Source organism: Neofelis nebulosa, chromosome 10, assembly GCF_028018385.1.
Source record: "Neofelis nebulosa isolate mNeoNeb1 chromosome 10, mNeoNeb1.pri, whole genome shotgun sequence".
Classification (NCBI taxonomy): domain Eukaryota; kingdom Metazoa; phylum Chordata; class Mammalia; order Carnivora; family Felidae; genus Neofelis; species Neofelis nebulosa.
In genome coordinates this window covers 74,057,677-74,077,081 of record NC_080791.1, presented here as the reverse complement: position 1 = coordinate 74,077,081, position 19,405 = coordinate 74,057,677, and the positions used below count along the sequence as shown (strand labels likewise).

Sequence of the window (19,405 nt, the reverse complement as noted above, 5' to 3'; positions counted from 1 at the left end):
GCATGTTAGACCCAGTGACCACAGTTTCTAGCAGAGTTGGTTGGGATTATAACTTGTCAGTGAAGACAGTATAATTAAGGGAGAAAAAGTGCTGGATTTGGAAAGCAGGTTCAAATTCTTAGTTCTGCCTGTGTGCTCTTTGGAGTTTTGGGTTTGCCTGCATGTGATGGCAGCTGAACGTATGAGATCTTGTTGCTTCTAGGCCTGCTGATGGACAGAGCTAGGAGATAGACATGTGCACACACATATTTACACATATGTACACCCGTGTCTATTTGTCTGCTTCTACCAGGAGCTATGATGGTTTACAATGATTTCTCTAAGACAATCCACTATCCCATGGTCGATTCTAGCCTTCCACCTTTTTATGTCTGTGCCTTTCCTCTTCTCTCTGCTAGTGAGAAATCTGGCTTCTTTATCTCCAGTACACTTACTTATTTGTTCAATCCCTTGGTAGGTAACTAGTCTCCCCACCATGTCGTTCGTGTTCTTGGTCAGCGCCACCAACTTAGACCAGCCTGCTCTGGCTGCAAGTTTCTCCTGGGCCCTGGTGGTGCTGCCTGAGCTCCTTCTCTGCCCAGTTTGTTCTGTTGTGAATGTGATTTCAAAAGATTTTTTTTTTTTTTTTTTTTTGTAGGCCTGGAGAATTCTAAAGCAACCTGTGTTCTTGCTGGCTCAGATCACTCAGCTTCATTGACGGGTTCGTACCAGCTGTTTTAGTCTAACATGCCATTCAGAGTTCTGCACCATTTCTGCCTCGCGTGGTGGATGTTGGACACGGAGGGAAGAGCTGAGTCAGAATTCTGCTGCCACCCCTGGTCTTATCTTAGGAAGTTTCTTTACCTTCGGAGACTGTTGTCTTATCTATCAAAATACTCTGGATAGTTGTGAGAAGTAAAGATGAAAATACATGAAGGAAATACCGGCTCACTTCCTTTCCTCTCAGCTGTACAGTAGGGATAATATCTTCCTCTGAGGGTAATTGTGATTGCCAAATCACACAGCCAATAGTTAGTTTATATATCACATTGTTATCTTATCCATCAGATCCATTTTGGTGTCTAATTCAACTGTGTATTTTCTCTAGATGTTTGCTCTCAGATTAACCTGTTTTATCCACCTCTATCTTCTAGTCTATTTATCTACCTGTCTGCTCTGTCTGTATTCATCTATTCTTTATTTGTCTACTTGTCTCCATTTTTATTTACCTTTCATCTTTGTATCTTTCTATCTAATCTATGTGTCTGTATATCTTTCTAAATCAAGTTATGCACATAATTCTCTAATTTATTTGTATTTTTATGTATTTTTCTAACCTATTTTGTATTTTTATGTGTTTCTAGTCTGTTTCATCTCTTTGATCCCTCCATCTCTGTCTAATCTGTTTTACTCTCTCACACTATATCTCTCTTTTTGACTATGCATCCTTTCATCCATTTGACACCCCCCCACCAATACAGTACAAACTTCCCATTGGCGATGCAACATATTCTTGGAAGTGAAGGTGACCTCTTCCAAAGGTTTTCTTTCAAAGCCAAGATTGCCCTGATCCCTACCAGTAGACTGAGACAAGAGGTCTGAGAGATTTATTTTGATAAGACTTCTCACATGGAGCTGAATGCAGGGCATTTTTTAAGCAAAGGGGAATGACTTTCACACTTAGTATTTTCAGTGTTTTATGTGGAAATTAAGGTGTGTACACAGCACGTGTAAATTAACAGTGACGTGCGTTCTTCAACATCAAATTTGTAATGCAGTCCAACTGAGAAGCTGCTACTGTTTCCAAAATACAAGAACCATGGTGTGAGAGTTTAAATACATTATACATTCTAAACTACAGATAACTGGTGATTTAACAAATTCAAAATAGCCAACCAACAAAAGAAAAATCTACTTTTAGCCTATGTCTCATAATAGGTAGACTTACATGTATGTTGAAAGTGTTGAGTTGAAGTGAATGCCAACTATAAAGGACTCCCCTGGGCATCTGGCCCCACCTCTCCTTCTATAGAGGAAGGACTGCAGGCCCCAGGGTGAGAAGTGACTAGTTCATGCCCTATAGTCAGTGAGGGTTGAGGAAGGCATTCTTTTCTTTTCTTTTTTTTTTTTTTTAATGTTTATTTATTTATTTTGAGAGAGAGATGGCATGAGCAGGGTAGGGACAGAGAGAGAGAATCCCAAGCAGGCTCCACACTATCCGTGTGTAGCCCAATGTGGGACTCTATCCCATGAACTGAGAGATCATGACCTGAGCTGAAATCAAGAATCGGACACTCCACTGACTGAGTCACCCAGACGCCCCAGCAAGGCATTCTTTTCTGAGAATAAGAGTATACTAAGAGATGTTTCTAATCTGTTCTGATTAATTTGATGGCAAGTATTATGTAAACTTAGAGATTCTCTAATTGGTTGCTAACAGTTTCTTAGAAAATCTTATGATCAGTGAAAAAATTATTTATTATTTCACATGTGGAACACTTTTATTGTGTTTCTAAAACGGATGTTGAATTTTTATTTTATTGAGATGTAATTCATACATAAAATTTGTCTCTTTAAAGTGTATAATTTAGTGATTTTTAGTACATTCAGAAAGGAAATTGGTTTTTGATATTTTAAAAGTGGGTTAAAAATGATCAAGATTAATATCCCTTTTTCCTGGTCTAGTTCAAGCTGTCACACACTGGATTTTGCTCATTGCTCTTTAGACCTTTTCTCTGGAGTTGTGGTGGATTATATAATTATTTGGCATTGCAGGAGAATTTAATTTTGCCTGCTGATGCAACAGTGTAATGATCCGCATGTGGAAGACAGTTTGTCTTTGCAGAAAAGCTGGTTTCGACTTACTAAGATAAATGAAGGCTTATTACAGACACAGGCGCACTATGAGTGGCATCTTGGTAGCTAACCAGTCCATTAAATGGGTTGAGACTGGCTGAGGGGGTCCTCATAAGGGATCTTCATACTTTGTACACTCTGGTGAAGTCCAGGGAGGTTGCCCTCTCTCAGGGTATGAAATAGACCAGATTCACATCATAGAACTGCAGAATGTCAGTGCTGCAAGGTCATCTGGGTGACAAAATGGCTCCACTGGTTTACACTCCCTCATTTTAGACCTGATGAAACAGAGGCCCAGAAAGTGAAGTGATGCACCCAGTATCAAAGAGCTATTGAGGGGTGTCTGGGTGGCTCAGTCGGTTTAAATGTCTTGGTTTTCAGCTCAGGTCATGATCTCACAGTTTGTGGGTTCAAGCCCTATATTGGACTCTGCACACACAGTGCAGGGCCTGCTTGGGATTCTCTTTTCCTCACTCTCTGCCCCTCCCCCACTCATTCTCTCGTTCTCTCTCTCTCTTTCTCTCTCTCTCAAAATATATAAACTTAAAAAAAAAAGATTGAATAATAGCTCTGGAACTTGAACCCCGAATCTTGGTCTGATGTCTTTTTCATTATACTGTTTGGCTTTCTACCAGACTGCCCTATGGCAAGCAGCACTGGAAAACTTTTTTGGAAGGTCACAAAATGCAGTGGAAACAGAGGGCTTGGTTTCCGCTTCCACTTGACTCGTTATTAGCCATGTGATCTTGAAAGTCATTTAACATCTCCAACCCTTGATTAATTTATCTTCTAGAAGAATGCTATCTAATAGAAAATATAATGTGTGCGCCATTTCAAAAAGTAAAAAGCAGGTAAATTAATTTTAATAATATATTTTATTTGACCCAGTATATCCACAATATTGTTTAAACCAGTAATCAATATGAATTTTGTTAAGGAGCTACATTCTTTTTTTTTTTTTTCCCAATGTTTATTTATTTTGAGAGGGAGAGGGAGAGCGTGCATGAGAGAGAGCGCGTGGAGGAGGGGCAGAGAGAGAGGGAGAGAGCAAATCCCAAGTAGGCTCTGCACTATCAGTGCAGAGCTTGATGCAGGGCTCGATCTCACAAACTGTGAGATCATAACCTGAGCTGAAATCAAGAGTGGAGTGCTTAACCCACTGAGCCACCCAGGCACCAACCCCCCTTTTTTTGTGTGCTAAGCCTTCATAATTTGTTGTACTTTTTTGGTTTGACAACACTTCTCAATTTGGACTGTCCACATTTCATGTGTTCAGTAGCTACATGTGCGTGCTGTGTGCTACAGAGTAGAGTGTAGAAACTTAGAATGTTAGGGTTGGTTGCAAAAGCTCTTAGAGACTATTCAAAGAGTCACAAAGTATAGGTTCTTGGGCCAAATTTTGTAGTTTATGGCTCCATTTGGTGTGGCTTCCAGTTAAAAATGGTTTAGAATGTGAATGCCTCATAGACTAGCATGTGTCCTCTAGCTTGCCACTGTGGCCTACAAGTCTCTCTTGTGGCTGGTATCATCAATTACACAGCCTGCCCTTCCAGGCCAACCGCCCTCCCCTCTGATTTTCAGCTGGTGAAACTAAGGCTTAGGAAGTGATTTGCCCAAGGTCAGTAGCTAGTTAGCAGGTCCAGGAATAGAAGCCAGCATCACTTGACTCTGAATTTGCTGTCTTTCTGTTAATTCACATTATCAGTCAGTCGCATTGCTGCTTATACCTCAGGAGGACTATGAGGTTCCAGTGAATTATGGTGCTGCACAGAAGGCAGGCAGCAGCATGATGTTTTCTGCTGGACAGGGTGTGTAGAGAAATCCTCCCAGGTCTGAAAAGTTTAAGCTTAAATAATGTATCTTTTAACCTGTTATTTAAAAAAGTTAATACATATTTTTCCTAACAACAGGTAATACAAGCATACATTTAAAAAAATGTAGAAAATGGAGAAACATGTTTTTCTTAGGGTAGATGTTCAAGAAATATTTGCTGAATGAATTAATGAAAAAATAAACTCATACGTTCCTATTCCTTGACAGACTAGGAAGAACATTTGGCCTCGTTTCCTATTTATAGAATTAAAAACAATCTTCTACGTTAAAATGCCGTACATGAATTTTGTATCCTGTTTTCTGTAGGCCCCGTTGTAGCATAAGAATAATACAACTTCTTTTAGCCACTTTCTTTTTTCAGATTGTGTTATTTTCCATCATTTTGAACTAATGTTCCTTCACCTCTTTTGTTCCCCTTCTGTTTGTTTAAGATGCAGGAGAGCTGTATGTTTGGGGAAGCAACAAGCACGGGCAACTGGCTTCCTTGGCTGCTTTCCTTCCTCTGCCCCAGAAAATAGAAGCACATTGTTTTCAGAATGAAAAGGTCACTTCTGTCTGGAGTGGGTGGACACACCTGGTTGCTCAGACAGGTGAGAGAGCAGCAGAGAATTTGTGGTTGGTGAGAGCAGTTTTGGCGGGAGGGGACAGCTGTCTAAACAGCTATGAATGCTCAGGGCTAAGTAGGTAGGTTTTGACAACGAAAAGCTTTAAGGCCTGGGATGGGGAGGATCTGGGATCGAGTTCTGTGGTCAGCCAGATATGGAGCTTTTCCTCTCTGGATCAAAGGGCTGCACCCAAAAAGGCAAGGCTAGGTTAGATGAACTCTTTCTGGTCCTATGAATTCCTTGAGGTTTTGAGAAGGAACCTGTTGCAGCAGACGTTCCCAGAAATTTGTCCAGGTTGTTGGGGAGGTGGGGAGTCTTTGCCTTGTCATAGCTGAAGAGATGACTTTACTTGCATTTCCACCTGAGTCTAAATTAAAGGTTTCAGAAACTTGAAGATTGGTATTTCAAGATTGAGGCAGGAGCATTATTTTGAGTTACGGCTGGCATGATATTTTGATTTAAATTTCCATTAACCCTAACAGACCTTTGGTTCAGACATCAGCTGTTCCCTTATGGTGCCATGCCTCCAGCTGTTGGCATCTTTATCTTCTCTTGAGTCTCCATTTCTTTCTTGTCTTCTCTGTGGGGCAGTTCTCCTTTTGTGGTCTCCACATTGCTGATTTTGTTCTCTGGGGTTGTTGTTTTGTGGCCTCTCTTCTTCCCTGCCTTCCCACAGCTCCTGCTGACTTTGGTAGGGTTTCTCAGACCGGCAGTTTGTGATTCTCAAGATCTATTATCATGTCAAAGTCTCTTGAACTTCAGGGGTTCTCAGGAGTCCCTTTGGCTGCCTTTGGCCTGCTTTTTAGCTACACGCAGATCTCTAGGCTCCCAAATACCTACCTAGTGACTGTTAGTTACTGCAGTGCTTTCTGGTGCTCAGGTGAGCTTCAGTTATCCTTGGGAAGTCCCACATACTACACATGTGAACACGCATACGCTTGTGAGTGTTCATATCGACGATGCTTTTAATTGGTCTTTTAAAAAATTTTATGACCATTTTGGAACAGAGGCCTGTGTAACAAAGGTGTAAAATAAACTTTCCATACTGACCACTTCAGAGGCTGCTCTAAAGGGGAAAAATCATGACTTTCCTCAAAGAGGTTCAGACTGCTTGAAGACTGGGACTGTCTACACAAAGTCTTCTTTCTTTCATCTTTTTTTTTTTTAATTTTAAAAAATGTTCATTTATTTGTGTGTGTGTGTGAGAGAGAGACAGAGCGTGAGCTGGGGAGGGACGGACAGAGAGGGAGACAGAGTCTGAAGTAGGCTCCAGGCTCCGAGCTGTCAGCACAGAGCCTGACACGGGGCTTGAACTCACGAAGCGTGAGATCATGACCTGAGCCAAAGTCGGACGCTTCATGGACTGAGCCACCCAGGTGCCCCTACACAAAGTTTTCTTAAAGCATAGTAGTTGTTTATTTGTATAATTGTTAATATTTGTCTATTACCCCAGACACTGAGCTCTGTGAGGGGCGGCACCATTATTAGTCTTGTTCACTTCTGTATCTTCACTTTCTAGTTGAAAGAGAGTAAATATTCAAATGCATATGAGTCAGGGTGGACAGCTAGGATTTCTGATCTCTCTTTCCTTGGTGTCACTGGTTCTCTTTGCATTCATGACTCCAGCCAAATCAGTTATTGTTTATTGGGAACCTATTGAGCAATGTGGTGAGTGTGGGAGAAGCAGGAGAAAAGAACTGGGCTGTACCCTCCGTAAAATGTGTAGACAGGCCTAAGTCTAAGAATATAGACATGGAAGACTTTACCCTCCATCCGTCCATCCATCATACGATGGTGAGGATCTGTTTATGTACCATACCTTGTAGTATATCTAAACCCTGCCCTCAAGGAGCCCCTTGTCCATTAAGGGAGAGAGACCTGTTATCCAGCTTCGGTACATTACGGTAGGAGATACGCAACAGTGGAGCTAAGACAGTGCGCAGGAGTGCCATAGAAGGTAGCAGTAGTGTGAGTAATTGGGCGTTAACAGGTGGCTGTTTCATGGTTAGTCTTCAAAGAACTACGTACGGTGCAATGAAATACACTTACTACCAAATGGCAGTGAGTTTGGTTGAGTTCGTCAGTAAACCCCTTAACCAGTTATGTAGCTGACCAATGAAAGACACAAAGATGCTGCTTCTTGGGTGCTAACTTTGTAGCATTGTAACTGATACTGGTTTCCGCTTCTGGGCTAAAGCCCAGCCCTCCCGGTGGGAGGTTGGAACCCAGGGCCCTAACACTGTTTGAGTCACCCCAGCTGCTCTGGAGCTCAGCTTCACATCTCCACCTCCACTTGACAGCAAGATTTTTTGGTAATGTTTCAGCTGTTTAATTAGCTTGTTAATTCAGATCTCTTGTGTGTATACTCTGTCACTTTCCCCTTAGTCCAAGAATGGTCGTAAGCTGGTCTGTCTGAGTGTCCTGGCTCTTGTATTGAATTTGGGTAAATGGGAGTCTCCTGCTCCCAATTGGGGTGTTGCCCTTGCATTGCAGGATGTTCAACAGCATCCCTGACCTCTACCAAATAGATGCCAATTTTGCACTCCTTCTAGTGGCAGTAGAAGCTTTTGCTCTGGCCCAGTGTCATTGAGAAGAAACACCCAGGGCTCCTGGTTTAATCAGACTCAGCTGCTCATATTAATGGGAACAAGATTTGCTCACAGGGTCAGAAGCAGCTCATTAGTGGAACAAGGAGTTACTTGACTGTAGTTGTACAAGCTCCAGTGGTGAATTGCTCTTGGGACCTGCTGGCAGGCCACATCGGCACAGGGCTGCTCTCGGTCTAATTCTGGAAGGCATTGGTTGTGTGATCCTGATTAAAAGAAGGATCTATGCACACTGGCCATATATCTGTCCAGTGAGATGGGATGGGATGGGGTGGGTTAGGACGACAGACAGAGAAGCGGACTCTGCTTTTCCCCATCTCCATGGTCCCTAGACCAATGATTCTCAACCATAGGCGATTTTGTGCCCCAGGGAATGTTTGCAATATCTGGAAACATAGTTGGTTGTCACAACTGAGGGGTGCTGCTGGCATCTATTTGGTAGAAGTCAGGGATGCTGCTGAACATCCTGCAATGCAAGGGCAACACCCCACAACAAAGAAATACCTGGCCCCGAATGTTATTCTCGCCAAGATTGAGATATGGTGCCCAGGACTCACACACATCCCTGGTGGTAGGTGCTTAGCTAGGGCAGTTCACATGCTATCAGGATAACTTTAGAGCTTGTCTGTATGGGAATCTGGGATGCAGTCTCTGCCCTCCCCCTTCAGAAGACTGGTGCCTGCCTGCAGTGTTTGCGATGGAAAAATACTTTTCTCTGTTAGTCAGAGGCACTTGGAAAGAGTCCAAGAGAACCTGTTCTAATCTGGGAAAGTTGGCAAGGATACCTGTGTCTCAGGCTGGAGGAGCTGCATTCTAGAAACCTTTCCTAAGCTGCTTAATATCCCTGATCATTGTTCTCAGGAACTTCGTGGGACTCCTGGGTGTCTTTATCCAGGCCCAGTGACCAGCAGCTGTCTCATCCGAGAGTCATGATTTCCCGGCCCGAGGTGCTTCTAGTAAGATTTGGGTGGCAGATCTGGGTGCCTTCCTAGCTTGGCGACCTTCACCTTTCTAGGCCTCTATTTCCTCATCTGTCACGCAGTGTGTTAAAACCTGCCTGCATTCTACATGGGGCTGCCGTGAGGTTCAAATGAATGAATCTGTGTGAAAGATCCCCAGTAATTGTAAACTTCTGTACACACCTAACTAAGTGAGGGGTGCCTGAAGCTGGGATATGTGAGTATATTAAGGAATAAGCAAGACTTTTAGAAAGACTTCCTTGTCCACAGAGTCTGTGCAGGGCTTGAGACATACCAGCTTTCCCCGAGGGCTTCTGTGCTGTCCAGAGAGGCGATGCTCAGTGCCCAGCTCTGAGAGGGAAAGGTTCCTAAAGTCTTTCACTTGCACATAGCTGGCAAGTGGCTGTTTCGTTAGGAAGAGTTAGGAAGATCTATCTTTGTGGCCGCCCAGGTAGTTTTTCTGTGAAAATCTCTGATCACACTATTGTTCCTTCATGCTACTCATCCCAATTTGTAATCATACATATCCATCTGTGTTCTTGTAATGCCTAGACTGTCCACCCTGTGAGAGCCGTGTCTGTTTTGCTTGTGGCTGTGTCCCCAGCACCTGGCATAGGCCTGGCACATAGTAGATGGTTAGTAGCTAAATTGCTGAATGAATGAATAAATGGCAAGGTAGAAAGCAACGTGGACTTTGAAGTCAGACGGGCCTAGGTTTCTGAGTCTCAGCTTTGCCCCCTTCGTGAGTGAGTGGTGGTGGGCAGCCCCGCCTCTCTCCCCCTTTGTGGCCACCACCGTAGGTCAGGCCCCTGAAACCTCTTGCCTGGATCCTGCAGTGGCCTCTGACGACTTCATCCTCCTACACTCACTCCCTTCCCCCCAATCTGTTCTCTACACCTCGGTTGGAAGGTCTTTACAAACCCATCGTTTCACGTTCTAGTGGCTTCCCAATGTTCTTATGATGAAAACACACTCCTTAGTGGTCCCGCGAGGCCCCATGTGGTCTGCCCTCTGCCTGCCTTGCTAGCCCTGTGTCATACCATGCCAGCTCTGGCTAGCCAACCAGTCTCCACTGTGGCCTTTCCCTGGTATCTTGAATGCATCATGTATTTCCCACCATAGTGCCTTTGCACCTCATGTTCCCTCTATTTGGCACACTTATTCCTATGCCCCTTCTTCATTTTGACTTAGTTATATCCTTTTCTTCTCAGATCTCAGCTTGGTCATTTCCTCCCTAGGGAGGCCTTCCCTTGCTCTCCCTGACCAATCACTTTTTCCTTTTATCTGTCTCATGGCACTACAACCTCTCCTGTGTGCTGTTTTTTGTAGATTCCTCCTCCCCTTAGACTGTGAGCTCTATAAGGGCAGGAACTACAATTGGTTTCGCTCAGCATTATATCCCCAGTGCTTGGCAGAGTAATTGGCACATATGAGTTTGGTACTCAGTAATGCTAGGCAGATGAAAAAATGAGCTTATTTTCTCATCAGGAAATGGGGAAATATTGCTGACGTTGTGTGAGGATTAAATGAGATGATGTCTTAAATCTTCCAGTATCCATGGGGACTGGGCTCATGTGTCGGTTCAGTACACATTAGTTTCCTCTGCTCTTGAAAGCTCTGGAGCTCTCTGGAGGTCACATGCCCCATATCTTCGCCTTCCGGCAGAAGTCTCTGTGGGACTGATGTGGATGTCTCTGCACAGGTAACAGGTTGATTCAGGACTCTCCTGGAGAGTGCGGAAAGATCAATGCTTACAAATGCTAAGTGCTGGTTGCTGGTGATTTATTAGAATCTCAAGGGGAATGATTTACACAAGATTCAGACCTTAATGTGGGATTGGTCAGAGTGTCTGGAATCTGGTTGCTTCCCTCATGCTGGAAGCTTTCCCTGAGCCACGCAGTATCCCAAAGTAGCCTGTGGTGTCACAAAGGCTATAGACTGAGAAAGTGAGCCCACATACGATTCTTGACATTCTTCACTTTCTTCAATGTCACCAAAGAAAGTCCTAGAGAGTTGGAGGTTTTAGAGAATCCGAGATGGAAGAAGACATCTCCTTACCTTGCAGATGGGAAAACTGAAAGAAGAGAGAAGGTGACTTTATGGCAGCATTTAAGCTGGCAACCTGATTCTACTTTTCAGTGAATTCTCCCCCCTCCCATCACAGTGCTCCTGGTTCTTGGTTATATCCTTTTAATTGAGATATGTTTTATTCTTTTGTTTCTTTAAAGTGGAGAACTGCATGGCACACATGGAAGGGACCAACTCTTTTTTTTTTTTTTTTTTTTAAATTTTTTTTTCAACGTTTTTTATTTATTTTTGGGACAGAGAGAGACAGAGCATGAACGGGGGAGGGGCAGAGAGAGAGGGAGACACAGAATCGGAAACAGGCTCCAGGCTCCGAGCCATCAGCCCAGAGCCCGACGCGGGGCTCGAACTCACGGACCGCGAGATCGTGACCTGGCTGAAGTCGGACGCTTAACCGACTGCGCCACCCAGGCGCCCCGGAAGGGACCAACTCTTAGCCACTCTCCTTTCTTCAAGTGTCACTGGCCAAGAAATATTTTATTGTATTTGATGTCTAAGCATTAGTGAAATCCAAGCCCAGCCATTGATTCACACTATTTTTTTTTTTTTTTTTTTGAGTTTATAAATATATCTAATGCTGATTTTTCGGTTTTGGGGCCAAGATCCTTTCTAGAGTAGGGTGACAGTGTATATTACTCCATCTTCTTTGGGACCATGTATCATGAAACCTCAACCGAGCTCAGGAGATTCTGACCTCATGGGGTCTATTTAAAGCAGATGCTTTGGAATTCATGATGTTTATGCTTTAGAACTCTGAACTATTTTGAAATGAATAGTTTTTGCTTCTTATTAAAGTCATTAGTTTTTATCCTAGAATCCTTAGAATGAATGGATGGGAAATTAGAGCTCATCAGGCCCAACTCCTTCAGCTTAGAGATGGGGAAACTGAGGACTGATGAGGGGAAGGGCATGAAGGAGGTAGGGCAGAACTCAGATCCCAAAGCTCTCGATCCGGTGCTCTTTCCACCTTGTCATATTCTTTCCAGAGATGATGAGGAGATGTGGATGGCTTTGCTAATCAACCCAGGAATAGCAGTTGTTTCAAGAAAACTGATTTTTTGACAGAGAGAGAGGGCACTAGTGAGGGACACAGAGAGAGAATCCCACAAGGGGCAGAGAGAGAGAGAAGTGGGGCTTCTCTGGGGTTCACGTTTTACCTGAAGCGGGGCTCGTGCTCCCTGGAAGTGGGACTCAAACTCACCTGAAGTGGGACTCAAACTCACCCAAAGCGGGGCTCGAACTCACGAACTGTGGGATCATGACCTGAGCTGAAGTCACATGCTTAATGACTGAGCCACCCAGGTGCCCAGTCATAGTTCTTACAGACCACTTTTATCATTATATAGCACTTTTGTATCCGTTTTCGCATGTGAAGTGGCAACATGGGTGTTATACTTGTGTCACAGACAAGTCCCTAATTGGTTAGCTGCCTTTCCTTAGTCTACTAGACTCGCAGAGCTAAAACTTGAATCTGGTCCCTAAGCCTGCTATTCTGATTCCAAGTATGTATCTCAGAATGCTCTTACTCATTAGCATCTTTCTCCAATTTTTGATTCTTCTAAACAATAAGGAAGGAAATTCTTAGTTATCCTTGATCCTTCAGCAGTTATTTGTGGAATGCTTACTTATATGTATATAGCACTGTGCTACAGGGGCGCCTGGGTGGCTCAGTCAGTCTGACTGGAATTTGGCTCAGGTCATGAACTTGAAGTTCGTGGGTTCGAGCCCTCCATTGGGCTCTGTGCTGGCAGTGTGGAGCCTGCTTGGGATTTTCTCTTTCTCTGCCCCTCCTGAGTTTTTTCTCTCTTTCTCAAGGTAAATAAATAAACTGAAAAAAAAAAATGTTTAGCACTATGCTATAGAATACAGGGGAATATAAAATACTTCAGGAAGCTTGTGGTTGGATGAACAAATGAAATACTTAGTAGAAGAATAAAAAAGAATGTGGCAAAGAGTCAGAAGAGTGGCCAAGACACTGAAAGCTCTAGGGTTTCGAGGGAAGGAGAGGTCAGTGTGGGGGAGGGTGGTCAGAGAAGGGTGCGACATCCTTTGGGAGAGTCACATTTTATTTTTATTTATTTATTTTTTTTCAACGTTTTTTATTTATTTTTTTGGGACAGAGAGAGACAGAGCATGAACGGGGGAGGGGCAGAGAGAGAGGGAGACACAGAATCGGAAACAGGCTCCAGGCTCCGAGCCATCAGCCCAGAGCCTGACGCGGGGCTCGAACTCACGGACCGCGAGATCGTGACCTGGCTGAAGTCGGCCGCTTAACCGACTGTGCCACCCAGGCGCCCCTGGGAGAGTCACATTTTAATGGGTGGAGAGTTTGGGACTTGGTTCTGTTGCTTTCTTTTTGTCCTCTGGCAAGACACAAACCTCCCTGGTCCCTTTCTTCCTATCTGGGCAATAGGAAGTTGTGGATGTAGTGATCTCTAAGGACCATTATGGCTCTGAAATTCTATCCTATATTCATATAAAACTGGCCTAAAGAAATAATTATGGAGCTGTTGGGAGATTAAGTATAATGCCATTCATTGCAGCCTGATTTATAATGACAACAAATGTGTGGACACAAAGAGGGATTGTAGGGGGATCAGTTAAAATAAATGATGATACAACCATATGTTAGAATAGATAGCTGTTAAATAGAATGCTTTAGGGGCGCCTGGGTGGCGCAGTCGGTTAAGCGTCCGACTTCAGCCAGGTCACGATCTCGCGGTCCGTGAGTTCGAGCCCCGCGTCAGGCTCTGGGCTGATGGCTCGGAGCCTGGAGCCTGTTTCCGATTCTGTGTCTCCCTCTCTCTCTGCCCCTCCCCCATTCATACTCTGTCTCTCTCTGTCCCAAAAATAAATAAAAAAGCGTTGAAAAAAAAAATTTAAAATAGAATGCTTTAGAAGGATATTTAATGACAGAAGAATATACTCATTATATAGTAAGTGAAGAGTAGTTTACAATAAGTTACTTCATTATAACTTCTATTTTTTTTGTAAAGAATGTTTGCATAGGAAAGACTAGAAGGAAACAACGAGAATTTTCTCTGATGGTGAGATTATGTGAGGCTTTTATTTTCATTTATATTTTTATGCTAAATAGTTTGCAGTCTGATTAAGTCTGATTGAATGTTAAGGTTAATTGAGTAAAATTTCTTGCCTGTCTGTGCAGGGAACTAGCCCCTTCACCACCCTTTCCTGGGTGTATGTCCTTGACAAGTCACTTCCATGGGCTTCACTTGGGAGGCATGGAGGTGAAGCAAGAGACTATAGAAGGAGGCAGGAACGCAGAGATCTATTTTTGGCTTAGTCATGAGTCAGCTTTGTGACCTCGGACAAGTCCCTTCTGAACATCCCTGAGCCTTGGTTTCCTCATCTGAAGAGGGAAGTTGGAGGTCACAAAAGGTCCTTTGAGCTTCAAGATATGCTTGTTCTGAAAGATGGGGATTTCTCCACTGTCCTGGATTGGCTCAGGGCCTCATTGGTTCCTGGTGGCCTTGCTTTCTTTGCTGCTCCTCTGCACTGAGTGCGAGCTGATTTTTTCCTGTTCAAAGTCGAGGCGGGGATTGAATATACTTTGTTGATAGGGCTTGGAGCTGAGAGGGTGTAGTAACAGCATTACACCACTAGAGGGAAGCATTGTTTGATTCCTCTTTCCCACTGTGCTATCTGCTCTTCAGGAGAATTGCCTTGATTTGCCCTGATTTGGTTTCAAATTCTAGAATTTTAGTATTAAAAGGACTCTGAAGGTCATCTGGTAGAACCCCTATTATGTTGCAGTTATGATACAGGCAAGAAAAGGCAAGTGACCTATTTAAAGTCACACAGTATGTTTTTTTCAGGGTCTGCACTATAGAGTTTAGGAGAAGGCTGCAGACAAGAGCCAAGAGTGTGGTCACATGAGTCCAAAAAACGTAGACAGTTCCGACGATTGTGCAGGAACCTGAGAGATCTGCCTGGATATACTTTACCAAGCTGCTTTGGCCAGGTGTTGAGAGGCCTGGATATAGAGAAGAGAAGATATAACTCTACCCCAAGGAGTTCATGTCTGGTGGGAGAAGCATGTGCAAACACATCGTGCTGCACCAGTGTGTCTTCCTTGTTTTCTGGTTTCTGCCTCGATTGGGATCTGTGCTGTGGTGGTGACTTGGAGGCTGGCTTATGGAAGGTCTGCATGAATGATGCCCTCCAAGGTTAGGAGATAGATGCCCCGGGTACCTCCAGTTTGTTATTTCCAGTGCATCATTTCAGGCAGTGCTCACATGTTCCCATGCCTGATCTTACCATTTCTTGAGGTTTGCAAGGAATCCTGACAGTTTGTTTCCCAACTTTGAAAGGCTTTGTTTCCTTGGCCCTGGGCTGGCTTTATTTTTGGTTTCCAGGGTGCCCATCAGCCCTAAGCATTGTGGTTAAGTGGAATTATGGCTGATCTGTGCAACCTTGGGCAGTTCCTTCCTCTCTCTGGGCAGGGAGGTCAGGTTCTCAGCTACAGTGGTGTCATCTCTGCTAGAGAGATGAAGTTCTGGTGTTATTTTTGGTTTTTATGTTTGGCAATGAATACCCATTGATCTGTGGTCCATAGAAGTGTAGAGTGTGTCCAGTTGAAGCAGAAGCAAGATCCACCCTTTGAAGCAGGATCATTCGAATAAGGGGCATGCCGGGCGGCCTGGCCAAAGCCAAGTGCAGCTGGGCCTACAGGGCCACCAGATGGCAGCAGTGGGCAGGCAGACAGCCTTGAGATGAGGTGAGTAGGGCCAGCATCCAGAGTGAGAATTAGCAAGGTCAGATCTGACCTAGAGGTCACCCAGGCCCTCTTTTTATGGATGAGAAAGCTCAGGCCCAAAGAGAGAAGAGGTTACCTAAGGTCTTGCTGTGAGTTAATACCTGATTGTCTCCTTGCTTGTGAGGAGAACTGAGATTGGTTTGGCCTCTAGCTGGCTGCCCCCCAGGAGAGCCAGGAGACAAGGGCCTGGGCCCTGGGCCAGTGAGCCAGAGGTGGGAAGGGAAGAGGACGGCAGTGAAGTGTCCGACTTGATCTTGGTTTCTTTGAGTGTCTGGTCCTGGTGATTTTCATCCTTGCACGTGCAGTAAGGGTAGTGTCTGTTGTCTTCTCCTGCCTGTTGGCCCAGGTCTCTGGGCCAGGGCCCTTCCATAGGCTGTGCCGTGATGGCATCTTCCTCAAGGGTCATCTCACAGCCTCCACACCCAACAGATAGGTAGGTGCAGTAAGACACGAGCTGACGCGGTTGGTTGAACAAAAAAAATTGTTTTAATTTCCAAGGGGGTCAGGTAGGGCAGGGGACCGATCTTTGCCAAGCACTTACCGTGTGCTAGGTGCTCTGCCAGGTGCTGCTGCTTACATACTCCTCATAACTCTGTGAGGTAGGCTTCACTTCCCTTGCCTTGCAGGTGAGGAAATTGAGGCTCAGGGAGGCTGAGTGGCTTGTCCAAAGTAACACAGACAGTTAAGCAAAACGGACACTTCAGCCAAGCTCTGTGTGGTGTCAAAAGCCCGATTCATTTCATTGCATCGTGCTGCCTCCTCTCAAAGTGTGCTGGAAATGTGGCAGGCGACTCAAGCTTCAGGGCAGGGAGGAGCAAATGTTGTTCTCTCATCCCGGGAGTCGGGGAGTCATGGTGGTGGGCTGCTGGGGAGGAGGCCTTAGAAGCAGTGAAGGGCAGGCAGTCCTGGGCAGGTTCGGGTGGAGGCTGAGGGGAGGCCGAGTCTCTGTGCCTGTGCTCCAGCAGTTCCTCTGCCAAGAGTGCTCATCTCTGGTCCCCATGAAGCTACTGCCGCACTTGGGCACTTTCTGCCCATCGTCACCTCGCATAGCGGCCCACCCTGTCCCCCCACCCCCATCAGAAGTAACCACCACCATCTTCTCAGCACACTCTTCTCCCTGCCCTGCCTTATTTTGCACTGTAGCAGTTTTCACTGCCTGAAACCATGGTATCTTTATTTGTTTACTTGTTGTCAGTGTCTTCTCAGCAAACGTGACCCTCCTGGGTGAGGGACTTGTTTTGTTTTATTCACCTCTGGGTCTTGCCTGGCATAGAGGAGAGGCTCAGCGAGTGTGAATTGCATGGGGCAGCTGCAGTTTTTGGATGGGGAAGCTGTGCCATTTCAGTGGCTGTGCTTGGGAGACCCAGCCTGGGGCCCTGCCCTCTTCCTGCCTTCTTGGAAGAGCCCAGGGCAGCGAGCCTCAGCTCCCTGAGGCTGACAGTGATGTCTGGTGCCCTACGGTCTCAGGGCCAGCTTTGACCCTGTGTGTCTCCAAGGCCTTGCCTTGGGTCCTTGGTTTCCCTTTCTGTCCACAGTGGATGGGGACACCAGTCATGCTGCGAGTTCACCAGATGGTTCTGGGAAGGGCTCAAAGGTCCCAGGCAGAGGGTTCGGTTTCCATTCAAGGAATCCTTCTCCTCTTTCCTGGTGGGGATTGATTTGTTCCAGGAGCTTTCTAAAAGTGAGCATGCTTTAAGTGACTGGCCTGTAATTTCACCATCATTTTTAGGTTCTTGACAGATGGCACTGTGCTTGCCCTTTCTCAGGGGACCTTGCCTGTCTCATGGGAGCTGTCAATAATCATAGTGACAGCCAGTGCCGTAAAGTGCTCTCAGATGTGTGCCAAGAGGAAAGTGGCCCATTTTGAGGAATCTTGGGTCAGCTTTTTCCTAATCTGAGAGAGTGACTTTTTACTTTAGGAGGAAGCCTAATGTGGCCAAAAGAGCCTGAGGAGCCAGGCACAAGTTCTATTTGGCTGCTTTTTGGCTGTGTAATCTTAGGCAAATCATTTAACTTCTCTGGTCCTAAATTTCCTCATCTGTTAAATGAGATTCAGAATTTCTAATTCTTCTGCCTCACAGAGATATATTATGTCATTCGTTCATTCACACATTCCTTCCTTCATTTCTTCACCCTATTATTCAACAAATATTTGTTGAGTAGGCAGAGGTGAGGGGAAGGCGTTCCAGGCAGAAGGAATAGTGGAAACGAAGGTATAGAAGTGGGAGGCGCCCCTGGGCATCGTTTGCTTAGCTTGGGGCCAGGTAGAAGGGACTGGAAGCGTTCAGGTATAATAGGCATGGGTCCTTATTCAGGCTTTATCTGTGAGCAGTGGAGGGAGAAGCTGAGGTTTCTGTGGGGGTGGGGGTGGGGGTGGTGACAAGTAGGGGCGATGAAGGAAAGGCCCTGCCTCCGGGTGGCTCTTGCAGGCTCCTCTGTCTCAGCCTCATGCTTGCTTTCCTCTTCAGGTCTCATCTCTGTGGCTGATTTCTAGGTACTTTGGATTGTCGGAGTGGGGGCCCCATCCCCCATGAGCGAGGTGACTCTTGGAATGCGCGAGATTGGTAGGGACTGGCATTAGCTGGCTCATTGGCCTACCTTCTGGGGAGCTGTCTCGGGCCACATGGAAGGCCACTTAGGAAGCCGTCTTGTTGCCTTCAATAAGCATTTTTTAAAGGTCTAAAAATGAGCAGTTTTGGGGCTTATCCTAATCTCCCTGAGGAGATGGGGGTGTGTGGGGAAGGGCTGTTCACATTTACCAGAGACACACTGTGTGTCAGGCATTCTGCCAGGGCTTTACAGAATCATCTATTTAATCCTTACACAAAGCTTGCTGAGTAAGGCTCGCTTCATTTTACATGGGAGGAAACTGAAGAGAGGTTAAGAGATGTGGGCTCACCCTACCTGGTTACTTAGCCTTAAAGTGCTCTGTGTGCAGTGGGGGTCGGACAACATCACCTTGTCAACTCGAGGGTGTTGTGAAGACCAGATAAGATCCTGGATGTGAATGCACTTTGTGAGCCGGAAAGTGCTGTGTGCATAGGCAGGGAGTCAGAGTAGTACCACTTCCCAGTGAAATGGCCGGAGATTTGCTTGTGTCCTTCCTGCCTGGGCAGGTAGAGAGTTCCAACCTTTGGCTTCTCATCTGTGCGCTTTCCTCCAGGCAGCCCCAGACTCAGTGGCTCCACTCAGCACTTCTCCCTTTTAAGCCCACAAATAGGCAGGACGCCTCCTTTTTTTTTTTTTTTTTTTCTAAAGCAAATTAACCCTGTTGTACAAAATTAACATCAAAGTCAGACTTTTTTGCCATGTTGGTGAAAACAATAATAAGTCGTGGAATTTTAATGCTGCAGGGGACCATCTTCTCCTTATTAGAAATGTGGGAAAACAAGCCCCAGGGAGATGGTTCTAAAGCTAATGGATGCAGAGCCAGGGTTGGAACCCAGTGGGACCTGTGCCCAGGGCCTCTTCACTGCCCCACATCACCCCTCTTAAGAGAGACTTCAAGTACTTCATTGCCTTTATAGAGGAAGAATCCAGCTTAATAAATTTCATTACACCAGCCCCTTTATGTAACCAGGCTGTTTCCGGGTCCTGGCAGATGGTCCATAGTAACAGTGCTTTGCTGATTTGGTTGGAGCTGATCCTATGAAATGAAAAATCCTGTGCAGCAGATGCCTTTCCCAGTCTCTGGCCATGGAAAAG

The 19,405-nt window shown here is 45.3% G+C and overlaps 1 protein-coding gene across 1 annotated transcript in view; it reads left to right on the top strand.

Annotated features, from left to right (window-relative positions):
• Window positions 1-19,405, top strand: part of SERGEF (secretion regulating guanine nucleotide exchange factor) — a 237,539-nt gene that overhangs the window by 18,643 nt on the left and 199,491 nt on the right. Inside the window, 2 exon segments of the mRNA XM_058688397.1 lie at window positions 638-700; window positions 5,100-5,258. Of these exon segments, the coding sequence (XP_058544380.1) occupies window positions 638-700; window positions 5,100-5,258 (222 nt within the window).